General features: G+C 44.9%; 1 protein-coding gene across 6 annotated transcripts in view; it reads left to right on the forward strand.

Moving 5' to 3' along the window:
• SH3TC2 (SH3 domain and tetratricopeptide repeats 2) overlaps positions 1–16932 on the forward strand; it is a 232473-nt gene that overhangs the window by 157164 nt on the left and 58377 nt on the right. For all 6 annotated transcript variants that reach the window (XM_069244636.1, XM_069244633.1, XM_069244637.1 and 3 more), the window contains 2 exons: positions 977–1018; positions 5873–7582. In XM_069244636.1, coding sequence (XP_069100737.1) covers positions 977–1018; positions 5873–7582 — 1752 coding nt within the window. The remainder of the gene's footprint in view (positions 1–976; positions 1019–5872; positions 7583–16932) is intronic.

A 16932-nucleotide genomic window follows, 5' to 3' on the forward strand; every position in this document is an offset into this window, starting at 1 on the left:
AGAAGTGGAAAACCGGCGGTCTCCCGCCGGTTTTCCGCTGCCCATTTGAATCCTCCATGGCGGCGCAGCTCGCTGCGCCGCCATGGGGATTCTGACAGCCCATACAGCCATCCTGTTCCTGGCGGTTCGCCCGCCAGGAACAGGATGGCGGTATGGGTTGTCGTGGGGCCCCTGGGGACCCCTGCAGTGCCCATGCCAATGGCATGGGCCCAATGGCATGGGCACTGCAGGGGCCCCCGTAAGAGGGCCCCACAAAGAATTTCAGTGTCTGCATTGCAGACAGTGAAATTTGCGACGGGTGCCACTGCACCCGTCGCACCATCCCACTCCGACGGCTCCATTCGGAGCCGGCGTCCTCGTGGGAAGGTAGTTTTGCACTGGGCTGGCGGGCGGCCTTTTGGCAGTCGCCCGCCAGCCCAGTGCAAAACCCAGAATACCCTCAGCGGTCTTCTGACCGCGGAGCGGTATTTTGGAGGGGGAAGTCTGGCGGGCGGCCTCCGCCGCCCGCCAGACTTAGAATCACCCCCTTAATGTCTAAAAATACTGAACGTCACATTGCTTGGAATGAAATTGGCTCCCATTCTCTTTTTCTTCTTCACTCTACCTGTTTCTTTTGGATCCTCTTTCTCCCTCTCTCACCGTCTACCTTTCTTAACAGCAGACAGCTATGGCAGGGTCTTTATGTTCTGTAGTTCCACAGAACTAGATCTCTTTTTGCAAAATGTTGTTTCATAAACTCTCGTGAAAGAAATTCAGTGAAAAGCCATATGAGACACCAATTTACCATGAACCATGAATTATAGCCCCAGAGAAGCAATAAAGTTGAGGTTTGGGAGCCCTTGGTCACAGTCATATAGAATTAGAGTCAACAGCAGATGAGATTTTAAAGTAGTGATTAAGTGTGCCCTTGGCAGCCATAATTATGTCCTGATAGTCTCTTTTATGTGATCAGTGTGGTTGTTCTTTCTTCTCATAGATGGATCAGAACCAATGGGACCGCGTGTCCACGATTCCTCTGGTGAGTACCACATACCACAACTACATCTCTGCCTTCCATATCTTCTGCCTCTTTTTCTACTTCATTAACAGTGAATAATAACCTGTTAATAAAATATTATTCACTATTAAGCAAATACACCAGATTTTATATTCAGATTTAAAAAGTAACTTTCTTTTTTCTAAAATCCACGAGTATTAGAATTTTTCAAATTCATTAGTTAATGGAGAGATTCCAAGTATCACCCACTTCAAGGTTGAAGAGAAATGTGCTTAAGAAAAAGTTGACAGTCAACACACATCGCAGACTAACTGCTTTGTCAGGGTGTTTTGTGAATGTGATATTTACCTTACATTGATACCACGTGTGAGTTATGTCCACTAACAGCAGTATTCTTATCAGGGGATTTTTCAACCAATTGATTAGAAAATCAATTATAACTTTGAACAAGTGTAACATAAAACGTTCTAAACCTCTAAATTTAACATTTACTAGATTTAAAAATAACTCCTGCCTGAAATAAATATTTGTGGTAAAAGACAATGTTAAGTATAAACGTTTGGGCCCAGACGAAGCGATTAGTCTAAGAAACATGTGTCGGTTGTCTACTTTTTACTTGTAAAATTCTTTTCAAGATTGAATCTGGAAACATTTGGAATCTCTCCTTTGATAAATTAATTTGAAAAATGTTAATACATTTGGATTTTGCATAGGATTTTTTTTTTTTTTTTTTATCAGAATAAAGAGAATGGTGCATTTACATCGACTTTGTAAAAAAAATCACTCTGTTATTAGCTTCCTCAAAGAGAATTATGACTGCGTTTGATACATAAAATACCACCAACTGAATGACTAGTGGGTGGAGGTTTGGGCGCCGGGCATTATCCAAGTCAAGCTGCAGTCTGGCACTGGTAGAGGCATCAGTGTGATGTCTGCGGTAAGCTCCTGCCCCAGCCATCTGACAGGTAGTCCAGAGACGGTGAAATCCCAACACTGGTCTCCAGGCCTGCCATACCTCAGTTCCTGGACACACAGTAGCATCACTGATAAAGGGAGCCCATGTGCAGTAGTTTTCACCACTTCAGTGCCTGGAGCTACAAGTCTATCAGTCTGCTATCCGCTCTCTGTCAATGTGTGACAGAGTTATGAAAGGGTCGAGTGAATAGGCAAGAGGCTGAAAGCTTGAGCTAGGGAGTGCACCAGCTTGTGGCCAATGACATGAGGTCTTGCTGAGACACTGTGCAGGCTCCAGTGGTTAGTTTCTTCCTTGATTGTTTGAGACGGGAACTCCAAAATGGAGCAGTGGTGGTACGAAGCTGAAGCTGGACCCGCCTAGGCATCTGAGGGTAAGTAAAAAATGCTATTGAGTTAAATGCATGTGTAAGAGTGAAAGTATGTGTGTGTGTATGTCTGTGTGAAGAGCATGAATGTGAGTGAATGAACAGTGAGTGAAAGACTGAGCCAGCGACTGAACGTGTATGCATGTGAATGAGTGTGTGAGCATGGGGAAGAGACTGATAGTGTGTGAAGGACAGTGAGACATTTAGGTTGACACTGTATGAGACAGTGTGTGTGGTGGTGAGTGATACAGTGAGACAGTATGAACCAGTGAGTGAAACAGTGAGTGAGGCAGTGAGTTAGAATTCAGACAGTGTGAGCATGTGAGTGGGTCGGTGAGTGAAAATGTATGACATTGAGTGAGACGCTATGTGCATGACCGTGGCAGTTACAGTGAGTGAAATTATGTGAGATGTGTAAGACAGTGTGAGTCAGAAAGAATGAGACAGTGTGAACAGGCGAGGCAGTGATTGATAGAGTGTATGGCAATGTGTAGTGGGAAACTGTCTAAGCATGTGAGAGTGGGTTAGCCAGTGAGGGCGTGAGTGTTATGGATATGTGAATGTTGGGATTAAGTTAATTCTGATGCTGAAGAATCTGGGGAGATAATAAATCTAAGATCTCTGAAACATACTCCTCCCAAATTAATTGCACTGTTCTGAAAAATACGTTGAGGAATTGCCAGGGGTGAGTTAAAAATGAATACATGTAGGACACACTTTAATTTATGAGACTTGCTGTGAACATTTGTTTATGGTTGTGTTGAGAAACCATTAAAGTTTTAACAAGAATAGGAAGTTACACCACAACCACCATTTCATACCTCTGTAAACTTGGTATTGTGTGACATACTTAAATTGCTGAAAGGGAATTTAGCTAATGGAGATGGATGGAGGGTGAAAGAGGAGAGAAAGAGAGAGAGAGAGAAGGAGCGAGAGAGCAAGCGATCATTTGACCATTTAGACTCTGCCTCATCCCTTACAGTTTTCACTCTCGCTTGTCATATCCTGATAAAAAAATGTATAGCAGCTTTTTGCTTTGGATTTCACTCGCTCAGCCTAAATACCAAAATATAGAGTTGAAAGTAAGTCATAGATCAGAACAGACCTTTTTCTTGTTTTGGTTATTTTAATATTGCTGAATATTCACATAATTTATGTAAATCTGGTATGTACTTCATGCATGTCCTTGATGGTGGGTCCCCTTTTTGCATATGATTCCCTATGTAAATGTTTTTAATGTATGCATTATGAACGTCAATGTGTGTTTAGTTGGTACGATTACAAATATTGTCAAAAATACACAGTAATGCTCACATGATTATCAGTAAAAATTCCTAAAGAAATTCTGCTTTAGGATACCACGCCATAACTCATAGAGTCACATAAATACATGCAGATTTGGTTAATAAAATGTGAAGTCCCATAATCTTCAAAGTGCCTTTAAAAGAGAACCTGAGACAATTAGCTGACCGAAATAGCGCCTGCTTAACAATACATTTTACATGTTCAATTCCCCTGAGGTGGTGGGCACCACTAAGTACAGGAGGTCGACCCTGAATCATCAAATGTATTACAGTAATTGCCTCATTTACTAAGTTTTTGCTCAGGACAGCGCCTCAAGCCTCTTTGCTGCACCGCCCTGTGTCAAACCAATAGGGCAGGAATGCGCTATATTTATAAGATACAGTGCATTCCTGTACTTGTCCCCAGCACTGGCGCACAAATTGCTGCCTAGCGCCAATGCAGATACCCTTGCATCATGGTGCAAGGGTGCCAGGGTTGCCGGGATGATTGTTTATGTGCAGGAAGAGGTATCTTCCTGCACATAAACAATCATTAATGTGTTTTCCTATATCTATGTGTGCTGTAGAATGCAGCACACATAAAAAGAGGAAAAACTTGGAGAAATAATGTTAATTCTCCCTGTTGCGCCACTTTAACGCCACGCCTGCGGTGGCTTAGAAATCTGACACATTCCCAGATTTGTAAATCTGAGAGCGCATCAGATTCCGTTGGATTCCATGGGTGTTACGAGGGAACACCCACAGCAACACCCATGGAACGCCCCTTTGACGTAGTGTTATGCATGAAAGGGGTCCATGTTTACAAGGCCATGAAAAGCCACGCAAGGTGGCTTTGCGTGTCCTTGTAAATATGGGCTGGCACACTGCACCACCAGACCGTATAAAAATGATGCTCCAGTGGCCCTGAGTGCTGCTAGGGCCTCGTAAATAAGGCCCTAAATGCCTATGTAATGAGAATGTGCTTTGGTTCTGCTTACACATTGGAAGATGCCATAAGCATAAACCACGTATGCAGATGCGCAAAGTACATTGTGTTTATGTTATTAATTAGCAGCATGACTTACTCAATGTGCATACATATATATTCTAAATATTCTCCACTTCAAGCCTGAAGAGAAATTTACATAAGAAAAAGCAGTCAGTCAACACGTTTCACAGACTACCTGCTTTGTAAAGGTGTTGTGTGAATGTGATTTTGTTCCTCATATTCACATCACACGTGAGTTCTGTCCACTAACAGCAGTGTTCTTAACATTGGATTTATCAACCAACTGATGAGAACCTAAATTATAACTTTGAACCAGTGTAACACAGAACGTTCTAAAAACTCTTAATTAAACATTTACTAGAGTTAAAAATAACCCCTGCCTGAAATAAATATGTATGATAAAAGCCTGTGGTAATTATAAAAGTTTTAGGCCCAGATGAAGTGGTTAGTCCGAGAAACATGTGTTGATTGTCTACTTTTTCTTTTGTAAGATTCTCCTCAAGATTGAAGTGTAAGATATTTGGAATCTCTCCCTTGAAAAATGAATTGTAAAGATGTTAATACACTTGGATTTTGGATATACACAAAAACATGAAGAGACAACACCAAAGTAAAATTATGGTTAGCTTTAGTTATTACACCTTAAAGTGTGTTTAAAAAACTCAGGAATTTGGTTACTGGTTAAGAGGGGCCATACCCAAGCAACACTTCTACATTTATGCAAAGTTTGGTGTAATTCATTTCGACTGTTTCTTCTATAACTGAGTCAACAGCTCCTTATTGGGTTTAAAATGGAAAGTGTAATTTATTCTCCTTTGTTTATACCCAGCTTGATGGAACAGCACACAACGTCCTATGATGAGCTCAAATCAGTGTGCAATTTTTGTAAAGTTCCCTATAGATTTGCTGAACGCCACTGTATTAACTAACTAATCCAAAATCACCTTTTCAGTAGAAAGTTAAGCCTAACCACAACTGCATATGTGCTGTTGCTGACTCTGTAACCTCTATCTAAAGTTTAGGCATAATAACATCATGAGGTAGATTGGTTATGGCTCAAAGAGACATGGAGCTGATAGAAAGAAGACCCAGTAGGAAACAATTTATCGAGGTTTATGTATTTGGAGAACAGGCTAGGGAATGATATGATGAAGTATGTGTTACAGCAGCAAAACTGACCCTGTGTGTTCAAAGTAAATGTATTTTTCAAAGTATAATAACAAGATTTATTTTCTTCCCCTAGACAGTTTTTCTGAAGGCTTTGAAAAAATGTTTATGTCCGACTCATGGGAGATGGAAGAAAATTATGAAACATCAACTAAATGCAGCTTCTCTGAGAAGTCAAGCCCAGCAACCGAGTTCCCCTTTCCTTCTTTGGATGACCTCGTTTTGCAAGAAACAAATGATTTTGATGACCCCAAATTCTTTGTAGACCTTAACACAGATGATCTGGATGATTCTGAGGTATTTGACCCCATCCTGACATTCCTCAATCAGGAAGGCTATGTGCCCCACTTCCAGGGTCTGTATGATCTTTCTTTCTCTTGCCTGCACTCCACGTTCTATGGGTTTTCTGATGAGGACCAGCTTGCCATGTACTTGGAAAGGTCCAGGACCTGGGCAAAAAGAAATGTCATGCCCTGGGCTCATGTTCGATCGTGCTTCCTTATGGGGCGGCTGTGCGTCAAGCGCATGAAGTTCTCCCAAGCTAGAGTTTATTTTGAAGAAGCCAAACAAGCTTTGAGTGACGGGTTTGCCGACCTACCTCTTTTAGCTGCACTCTACGGCAACCTCACTGCCATTTACCTGAAACAGAAGATGAAAGAAAAACAAGAGGCTGTGCTCGAGAAGACAGCCACACTCATGGCCTGTTTGCCTGGACACTGCTTCAGTACTGACAATGAACAGGAAGTGGTCACATACCTTTTGAGGAAGGCTATCGTGGTGGGGAGTGCCTCGTTGGAGGTGCGCAGCTGTTTCCTCATGGTCAGGATCCTCCTCCAGCTAAGGCGGTATGAGGAAGTCCTTCCCTTTATGGAGCGGCTGCAATTCCTCTTAGTTGCTTTTGCTCCACCAACTGGATCTGCTCCTTTGGATGCAACCCCTATTTTGAGCTACCTCTATGACAAGAAATACATGCCCCATATTGCACTGGCATCAGCCAGGCTCTCTAGCCCCTCAAGTTTACGGGAGATTCAAGCTCATGTCTGGAGGCTGGGCTTAGTTTTGCAAAACATCTCCAGGATTCTTGGATGGCAACTGAGAGGTGGCCAGTTGCCAGCCCAAGCCTGCCCTTACCTCAGACATGCCTTGTCCTGTAGCCGTGAGGATGGTGCTATAAATATGCAGAGGACCTTGTGTACTGTTCTATCCAAACTGTATCTCCAGCACAGAGTCTTGGGGAGAGCAATTTATTTTTTAAAGGGTGCAGTGGAACTGGGAAAGCAACTGGATGAGGAAAAGTCTTTTGAGTCCTTGCTTTCATTGGGCTGGACATATATCCTTGCCGGCCAATCGGGAATGGCCTCTGTACTGATGACCTCACTGCTGGAGTCCCTGCAGGAGACAGACAGTGTCACACAGTGTGGTGTTGTGTATAACCTGTTGGGTGTGGCCTTCAAGATGGAGAACAAAGCACTGAAAGCGGGCGGAAACACCTTTCGAGCCCTAAACCTGGCCAAAGAGATTGGCAACAGGCGGAATCAGGCTATTGCTCTCGCAAACTTTGGAAGTTTGGCCATGTCGTGCCAGGCAAGAAGACTGGCAGAAAGCTATTTCTTCAAGTCGTTTCAGATTTACTGTGAGTTGCAGGGAAGTGAGGGAACAGAAGTGGAAGTAGTGCATGTGCTACTTTGGTATGGACGGTCATTGATGGACAGAGGACAACTTCAAGATGCCAGAATCCACTATGAGCTAGCGATGATGTTCTCCTTGAAGGCAAACGATATCAGAAGTGAGTACATCTAGGGTTGCTCTGTTTACCTTTGAATTGTGTTTTTTGTTTATACTGACAATGTAAATAGCTCACCTCTTGGCACAATCTCCAAACTGCAAACCAAGGAGTCAAGGAAACTTTATTGTTTAGGCATTCCACATTTGGAGGTGATTTCATAAATCTTTGATTACTCTATTTAGTACTGGGGAATCCAGATCTTGTTGCAAGTAACTGCCAAAATAGTGTATAAATAATGCTTAAATAATAGCGCATGACAAAATAGTACACGAAAAATAGGGTGAAACAAAAAATACACATCTGATACTTTCAACCAAGAATGCAGAGGGCTCCCCTCCTGCCCATAAAGAATCATCTTGTAGTTATTACATGGGGAAGTCACAAAAGATACCCATAGATTGTATGACATATTATGTCCTGTTTTAGTCTAACCCCTTAGCTGTGCTTAATCAATCAATCAATCAATCATTAAATTTATAAAGCGCGCTATGTACCCGTTAGGGTTTCGAGGCGCTGAGCGGGAGGGGGGGGGGCAGCTGCTATTGGTCGAAGAGCCATGTCTTGAGGAGTCTCCTGAAGGTGAGGAGGTCCTGGGTCTGGCGCAGGGAGGTCGGGAGTGAGTTCCAGGTCTTGGCGGCGAGGTAAGAGAAGGATCTGCCGCCGGCGGTCTTGCGTTGAATTCGGGGAACGATGGCGAGGGAGAGGTTGGCAGAGCGGAGTTGGCGGGAGGGGACGTAGAAGTTGAGTCTGTTGTTCAGGTAGGCAGGTCCGGCGTTGTGTAGTGCTTTGTGCTCGTGGGTGAGAAGTTTAAAGATGATCCTCTTGTCCACGGGGAGCCAGTGGAGGTCCTTCAGGTGGTGGGAGATGTGGCATTGGCGGGGTATGTCGAGGATCAAACGGGCGGATGCGTTCTGGATGCGTTGGAGTCGTTGGATGTCTTTTGCTGGGATGCCTGTGTAGAGTGCGTTGCCGTAGTCTAGTCTGCTACTGGCGAGGGCCTGGGTCACCGTTTTTCTGGTTTCCGTCGCGATCCACTTGTAGATTCTATGGAGCATGCAGAGGGTGTTGAAGCAGGAGGAGGAGACTGCGTTGACCTGTTTGGACATGGTGAGAGCGGAGTCGAGGATGAAGCCGAGGTTGCGTGTGTGGTTGGCTGGAGTAGGTGGGGGTCCCAGCGTGGTGGGCCACCAGGTGTCGTCCCAGGCCGAGGGGGAGCGTCCGAAGATGAGGACTTCCGTCTTATAGGAGTTTAATTTCAGGCGGCTGTTTCTCATCCATTCGGCGATGGATTTCAGTCCGTCGTGGAAGTTGGTTTTGGCGGTGTGTGGATCTTTAGTAAGGGAGAGGATGAGCTGGGTGTCGTCGGCGTAGGAGAGGATGCTGAGGTTGTGCTGACGGGCCAGTTGTGCGAGGGGTGCCATGTAGACGTTGAACAGCGTTGGGCTTAGCGAGGAGCCTTGGGGGACGCCGCAGATGAGGTTGGTGGCTTTGGAGCGAAAGGGTGAGAGACGGACTCTCTGGGTTCTGCCGGAGAGAAAAGAGGAGATCCAGTTGAGGGCTTTGTCTTGTATTCCGGCTTTGTGGAGGCGAGTTAGTAGGGTGCGGTGGCAGACCGTATCGAAGGCGGCGGATAGGTCTAGGAGGATGAGGGCTGAAGTATCGCCGTTGTCCATTTGCTGTCTGATGTCGTCTGTGGTGGCGAGGAGCGCAGTCTCGGTGCTGTGATTGCGTCTGAATCCGGATTGGGAGGGGTCCAGGATGAAGTTGTCTTCGAGGTAGTGGGTGAGCTGGGCGTTGACGATCTTCTCGATGACCTTCTCTGGGAAGGGGAGGAGGGAGATCGGGCAGATGTTTTTGAGGTCGTTGAGGTCAGCCTTGGGTTTCTTGAGGAGGGCTTGGATATTGGCGTGCTTCCAGCTGTCCGGAAAGGTTGCGGTGTCGAAGGATAGGTTGATGATCTTACGAAGTTGGGGGGCGATGGTGGAGTCGGCTTTGTTGTAGGCGTGGTGTGGGCAGGGGTTTGAGGGGGATCCTGAGTGGATCCCGACATGTAAGACAAACTTACATGTCAGGAAACCGTGACATCTTTATGAGGTACATTTGTTTATGCTGGTTCTGTTTTTTTCTTTGTCTGCTGAAGGGTGACTGCTTCCTTAAGTGCCTAGGTATCATAGAAAAGAATTACCAAGTGCCTGATCCTTTCTTGGCTCCTGCAAACCTCTGAATGAGGCGACCCAATGCCCCCTTCTAAACTGCCTCATTAATATGTGTGTGTGGTGTCAATAATGACATCACCCACATATGGATTGACCTTAAAAGGGATTCCATAGCCCTTCCCAGGCTTTCCTAGGATCATGTTGGTGGCTGGGGCTACAGGGATAGCGAAGCACAGATACTACTGCCCCAGATCCCCCTAGCCTTGCCCACCAGTTCAGTTCTCCATTTTATTTGGTGAGAGAGATGGTACAGAGGGCATGGGGCACAGAGCAGTTACTCTCACCATCCACTCTACCACCTGCACCTACCTACCTACCTACCACCTGGCCTGCACCATCAGGAAGAAGAAGGAGGTGGGTACTGCAAGGTGCTAAACTAGGATTACATCAACTCAGCTCCTTCATTTCACAATGCTTCTCTGTCCATGACAAGTTCTGTGAAATTAAGGAGCTGCGTGTTTGTGCCACAACAGAGACCGGCTCCCTTTGAATAGTACGTGAAACCTAAGAGAAAATCCAAAAAGAACGTCTGACTACATTCTGGGGCACAGACACACATTTCTATGTCCCAACCAGCAGTCAGACACTGTAGTTTATCTTATTCCTAATGAAAAAAAAAACATCCGGGGCATGGCTCTTCTCTTTTTCTGAGACACAGAAACACAGCCCTGCACCCAGAAAGAAGGCTGTTACTTTTGGATTTTCTTAGGCCAAGAAAAATTCCAAGCAGCGTCTGGCTCCATGCTGGGACACATAGGTCCAGCAAGGACACACGCGCTGTTTTTTTTTTGTTCCCAGTATTAGAAGACTCTGAACAGCGTCTGGCTTCTTGCCTGAGGACAGACACATAAGGCAGAGCCACAACAAAGAGCCGTGTGCTGTTATGGTTTTTTCTATGCCTGAGAAAAAAATCCAATAAGGCTCTTACTGTGGCTCCTAATGTTATACATTTATAGTGTGCATTCCAGTGTTTGTTGTTTGCTGAAAAGCACAGGATGCCCAGAGCCAAAAATCGAGCTCTGGTTTACAGTGTGTTTAAAGGGTGTATTAACCCTGCATCACTTGGTAATGGCGGTTTTATGGAATACAAATACACAGTTAGTAACAAGTATGTATGCTTGAAGTTTTCTCAAGATTTTTAATTTAGAGATTGGGCTTCATTTGGACGATTCCAAATTCTTGATTAACCTCAATACTATGCAATTTTGAGGAAGGTTCATAAATGAAGTTTTTGCAGATGCTGACTTAAATAGGAAGGTACAGTATAGGGAAAGTCAACAGATAAAAGCAACTGTCATAATGTTGTGTATTCATTCACTTCTGCTTATTAAAACGGTACTCGCAAGGGTGGCTGGACTTGCTATCCAGGGCAAGAAAGAACCAGGAATGCGAAGATGGAAAGTGCTGGAAAGAAGGTTGGAATTATGTTGATTTTTCGCTTGTGGTTGGCTGTGGTATTGGTGGCTGGGGGTGCCCAGCACCTAGGAAAACAACAAACATACTTCTAAGCACTCCACCGTCTATGGAGTCCTGAATGGCGTGGCTTGTGTGGATGCCACCTCTTTTTCTTACCCAGAATTCCCCTCAAGTCTCAAACTTTTATTCGAAAAACAGAATTCAAACACATTTCTGTGTGGGAAAGTTCTTAAAGGTGTGCAAACATCCCACCAACCAGAATACCAACACACCTTCTGATAAAAAATAGTAACTCACACGTGTGTGTGGACCTATGGAAAGGAATAAGCCAAAACTGTGACTGTGTGAAGTCAATGTGCTGACAATGTTGTCTTCATGTGGTCAGAGTTTTGGCCTACTCCTATCCTGAGCAATAGGCCCACCAAAATATGTTGGGTACTGCTTTTATCTATGGAAGAGATGGTAGGACTTTTGCATTTGCTTTAAGTTATGGAAATTTCTGTGACATATAACTGAATAAATAGAGATTTATTTTTTACCCATACTTGTAAATCGTTAAGAGAATTCTAAATAAACATGCTAGCTGGGATTCATACAAGACACACCACCCTGGATTCCCAGGTTCCCTATTTTTTTTTATAAATGCCTGGGTTTGGTAGGTTTTCCTAGGTGTCTGACAACCCCGGCTCTAAATATTGCAGGAAGCTTCCCTATCAAACACCTTACTTGGTGTCTAGAATGTGGCTGCCTGCTCGAAACTATTGAAAACCTATGTATGTCTTACAACCCCCACACTTAGGAATCCGTAGGGAATACAGATGTGGGCCAGTCCTTGGCAGGAATATCTTTGTGCGAATGGGATACTGGAGATGGATTACCATATTTTGGGAAAAACATTTCTGAAAATCTGACTAACATCGTGTTGCATGCATTTTCCCAGCCAGTCAGTCAGGACAATTGAGATCTGGTACCCAGCAGAAGAAACTTCATAATGTGTTGCTGTTCAAAATATACGGTTGCAGTATGTTACCATACAGTCCTTGGGTGATACCTGTGACTAACAACAGGTATGATAAAACAGCATTTCGCTTTCAGTTGCTTTCCAAGTTTCTCAAATACAATACAGCCTGGCCATCACCTGTGGACTCACAAACCCATACAAACATATGCCAAAAATATACAAATCTAGTCACCCCATACCCAGGAGGCCAACAAAAGAGAACGGGTGGGGTTTAAGCCTCGGCAGTGATGTGTTCCTGCATTAACTAAGTGACTTAAGAGAACTACCATTTTTGTTAAACAAGTGCTAAATATCTGACAAATGTAAAGTTCAGCAAGACATAAGGTACAGCTTGATAGCACTACCTGTGCCTTAGAAGGGACTCCCCCTCAAACACACTTCCAAGTGCAGAGGCAGCATAGTGCTGCAGAGGTAGCGGGTTCATCATTATGCACCTGCTGAAGGGCGAGCAGTGGGTAGGCGCTGAGTCTTGGGATCATGGGCTCTGTCAGATGGACTAACATTAACATACTTTTCTGCCCAAAACTATAATTTCCTGTATTAATCAAGGACTTTGTAAATGGGAATGAGTCACTATACCCCAGAAGTAAATTTGGTTTACATTTGGTAAGAATATTTGAAAGTTATTCTAGTTCTGACAGAGGTAGTGTTGTATCAGCTGGTTACAGATACATCTTACAAGACTGTGCCATCTAGCAAACCCTGATGTTTCAGAGACAGCGGTATCTTCCTTGATTTCAACCCTCTTATAGTTAGTGATAGTGCTAGTCAAAGGGCATTGAAGCTAGGAATCCTGAAACATTTGCAGCCAAGGCCCTGCTTTGCAACTTATGTAAGATTCTTTGAGTCGCATTACTGCGTTTTTTCTGGTAAGATAGCTCAGATGTTGAGCACTTGCTGCTGAGAACTACAAATTGAAGGGTAGACTCAATGGCTGGGCTGACTGTCTTTCATCCCTTTGTAGTTGATAAAATAGTTAACATTCAGAAGAAGAATAGAATTTGGCACTATTTTAAGACAATAGAATGTTTAGATTTTGATATGTGATAGGCAATTGATCAGAACAATACTGTAGTAACCAGCACAGTGGCCAATATGTGGTTTGTCTCTACAGATGATCCAAGAGAGAGTCGGGCACAAAGTACTTCGTGTTTCTAGTAAGTTTTATCTGTACTTGACTCCTGGGTACACCTTGTTCCTTAATACTGCATATTCATATCTGCAGCTCATAAAAAAGCAGTATCCGAACTGCGCATGCACCAAGCTGGGAAACTGCTTCAAGGCTTTTGCAGGACTGTACTTCGCCACTTAAAGTCACTGGCTGCCCAGTTGAACCATCATATACAAAAACATATGCACACAATACATCGCGCCTACCATTAACAAAATGTTATAAGCAGCAAGCTATTAGAAGAGCTTTCGGTTAAACACATTTGATCGGGGCTCCAGACAAACGGCCCTAAAGGGCCCTTATGAACCCTTACCCCAGTAACAGTGGTGGCAAGAGGTTCATCGCCGTGTAGCTTTCTCTTTTAAGGTCTGGCCTGAAAGTGCATCCGTTCACATTCCAAGAGTGTGCATTGACCACGCCCATAGCACTCATTTTCGGTCACGTCCCCTCAGTGTATACTTCCTCGCCCTTTGGTACGGTGTCCAGACATCCCGAATTTCCCCGGACAGTCCTGGTTTTTAGAGGACTGTCGCGGTCTTCCGACTCTTCTCTTAAATTTAAATAAATGTCCCGGTTTTTGGGACAAAGATCAAATATTACATAAATGTCCCGGTTTTTGAGACAAAGGTCAGATTATCTAGGGAAGCATAAATTAAAGGAATGCTCTCCTTTAACATACGCCTACAAAGTATGCAATAATTAAGTCATGTGTCTGTTACTGTCAGGCAACACAGTCCCCTGTCTGCTCCGAGCACGAGACGGAGTTGGGTGGGGGCGGGTTGGGCGTGCAGGGTGGGAGGTCAAGCCATTGCTAATTTTATATGTATAGTCTTGTAAATGTGTGTGTGTCTGCATATATGTATATACATGTATGTATGTATATATATATATATATATATATATATATATATATATATATATATATATATACACACACATTTATAGGAACACATTCACAAAGCTATGCAAAAAAAGGGCACAGGCCAGATATAAAAGTGAGTGTAAAGTCGTTAAGTCGTTAGTCCTTCTTTTATGTCTGACCTGCCCCGGTTTTTGCTCCTCAAAATATGGTCACCCTACCCTTTGGGTGCTTGTATTTCCAGGCATCAGCTACTCTTTTACAGCTTAAAAGTACTCTTTATCATACAGGAAGTACTGTTTTTCGTTTTGTGTTACTGCAGTATGCTTTTAGTAATGTTCTACAAAGAGCTCCAAATGCAAGCAGAACCATTGGCTTTGCCCGTGCTTGTTTCTCTTTGCCGTATTCCACGAATCCTTCAAGCGGTGGGACGCCTTATCGTATATTAGAATCTGTGTTGAGGGTAGACAATGAAAACGAGTGGGATATTTTCAATTACAATTGTTTTAAAGGCTGTCTTCGGATGCGCTGGCAGCAAATTTTCAAGAGAGAAAAGCGGAAAAACAGCGCATCAAGAATTCACGTGAGCACGGTCTTGACTGTTTATACAGTGGATTGAGAGTCATCAAGTGGAGAGGGCAGGATATTTGGTTTCTTCCATTTAGTTGTCGAAAACAACCCTTGGGCCTGATTTCACACCCACCTCTGCGGTCAAATGTCTCTGCCCTACTGAAGAAGACCGACACCAGCAGCTGACATCCCTGGTGAGAAAGACACCGACTGACAGTCCGTGAGAAAGAATGCGCCTGCAACGAAAAATATGACTGCTATAAATCATCGTTTGCCTTTAATAGACCAGGTGGAAGATGGCAACATTGAAGGGCTTTTATAACTGCACTCCGAGGCTGCGGGCCTTTAACCTTTAGTACGGCCTGAAAGCATCACCGGCCTGCTCCTCGGTCCAGAGATGCTTGTCGCTGGCACTAAGCGGGGCACCGCTCGAAAGAAAGATGTTGTGATGGACTATCCGGGCTTGAGGATGTAACAGCTGGCAGCAGAGTGAGATTTAAAGGGCATGAGTCGATGGAAACTGAAGGCTTTTCATCACCCGGGGCATTTAATGTCAGGAAATGGCTGCCTTTGCGGTCATTTCTTCGAGGAACATTTCCATCATCATGGGATGAACTGATAAATTCCCTCACACTTTGAACACAGCCCCCTAGATGGTAATGGTTGTGTGGTGGGGAAGAATTGTTTTTGTTTAAGGACTCGGATCACTGATTTCCCACCCACAGAGTGTAAAGAGATGTTATTATTTGCAGGCAAGTCCCCAGATGCTGCGTGGAAGCATTTGACACGAAAGCCGGAAAATGCCTTAATACACCCTCTGCATATAAACAAAGTGCCATCCGTGCCCCAAAGGGCTCCTCTAGTTGTAACCGTAATTCGGCTGTCACCATAGGGCCCCTGTGACCATCCACTGTGCTGAGCCACATTGCCCATTCGAAATGTGTATAACTGCGGGCAAGGGGAGTGCGCCCTCTCCCTGCCGGCTGGCAATACTGCCGCGCAATTACCATCATCACCAACATGGGCGGTGCTTTTCTTCCCACTTCTTTCACCACTGGGAGAGCCAGTTTGAATTTGATTAAGGCACTGACTGTGGCAGATGCCCTTTTCTTCTCTTGCTTTTGTGGAGACCGTGGAAGCTCCCATTGCCAATGGACGCTTCCCGGAGGCTGTCCGGATTGAGGTGGCGGCTGGCAGCAGCTCCACAAATGGAGCGCAGGAGGGACTTTACCATTATCCCTTACCTCATGCGTCTCTCCAGTGCAGCTTCCTGTCCTGAGGTAGGATCCCCAGAAGGAGCTGGCTTTGTCAGGACAGTTTCCTGATCAGCCACATCCCTTTGTTTGGAAGCCACTGGTTTCCTCAAGCCCTGGGCAGGGCTTGGGCGTGATAAACTTAGAATTATGGGCCATATTTATACTTTTTGACGCAAAACTGCGCTAACGCAGTTTTGCGTCAAAAAAATTAGCGCCGGCTAACGCCATTCTGAAGCACCATGCGGGCGCCGTATTTAATCAATGACGTTAGCTGGCGTTAGCCGCCGGCCCTGCCTGGTGTGCGTGAAAAAAAAACAACGTACACCAGGCAGCGCCGGCGTAGGGGGATATGGAGCTTGGGCGCCAAAAAATGGGGAAGTCAGGCTGAGGCAAATTTTTCGCCTCAACCCGATTTGCGCCATTTATTTCGACTCCCAACCCCCATTGAAATGACTCCTGTCTTAGCAAAGACAGGAGTCATGCCCCCTTGCCCAATGGCCATGCCCAGGGGACTTCTGTCCCCTGGGCATGGTCATTGGGCATAGTGGCATGTAGGGGGGCACAAATCAGGCCCCCCTATGCCACAATTTTTTTTTAAAAAAAGTACTTACCGGAACTTACCTTAATGTCCCTGGGATGGGTCCCTCCAGCCTTGGGTGTCCTCCTGGGGTGGACAAGGGTGACAGGGGGTGTCCCTGGGGGCATAGGAGGGCACCTCTGGGCTCCTTCCGAGCCCACAGGTCCCTTAACGCCTGCCTTGTCCAGGCGCTAAAAAACGTCGCAAAAGCGGCCGTACGTCATTTTTTTTGACCCGCCCACTCCCGGGCGTGAATTTTGCCCA

Source organism: Pleurodeles waltl, chromosome 7 (assembly GCF_031143425.1).
Source record: "Pleurodeles waltl isolate 20211129_DDA chromosome 7, aPleWal1.hap1.20221129, whole genome shotgun sequence".
Lineage (NCBI taxonomy): Eukaryota > Metazoa > Chordata > Amphibia > Caudata > Salamandridae > Pleurodeles > Pleurodeles waltl.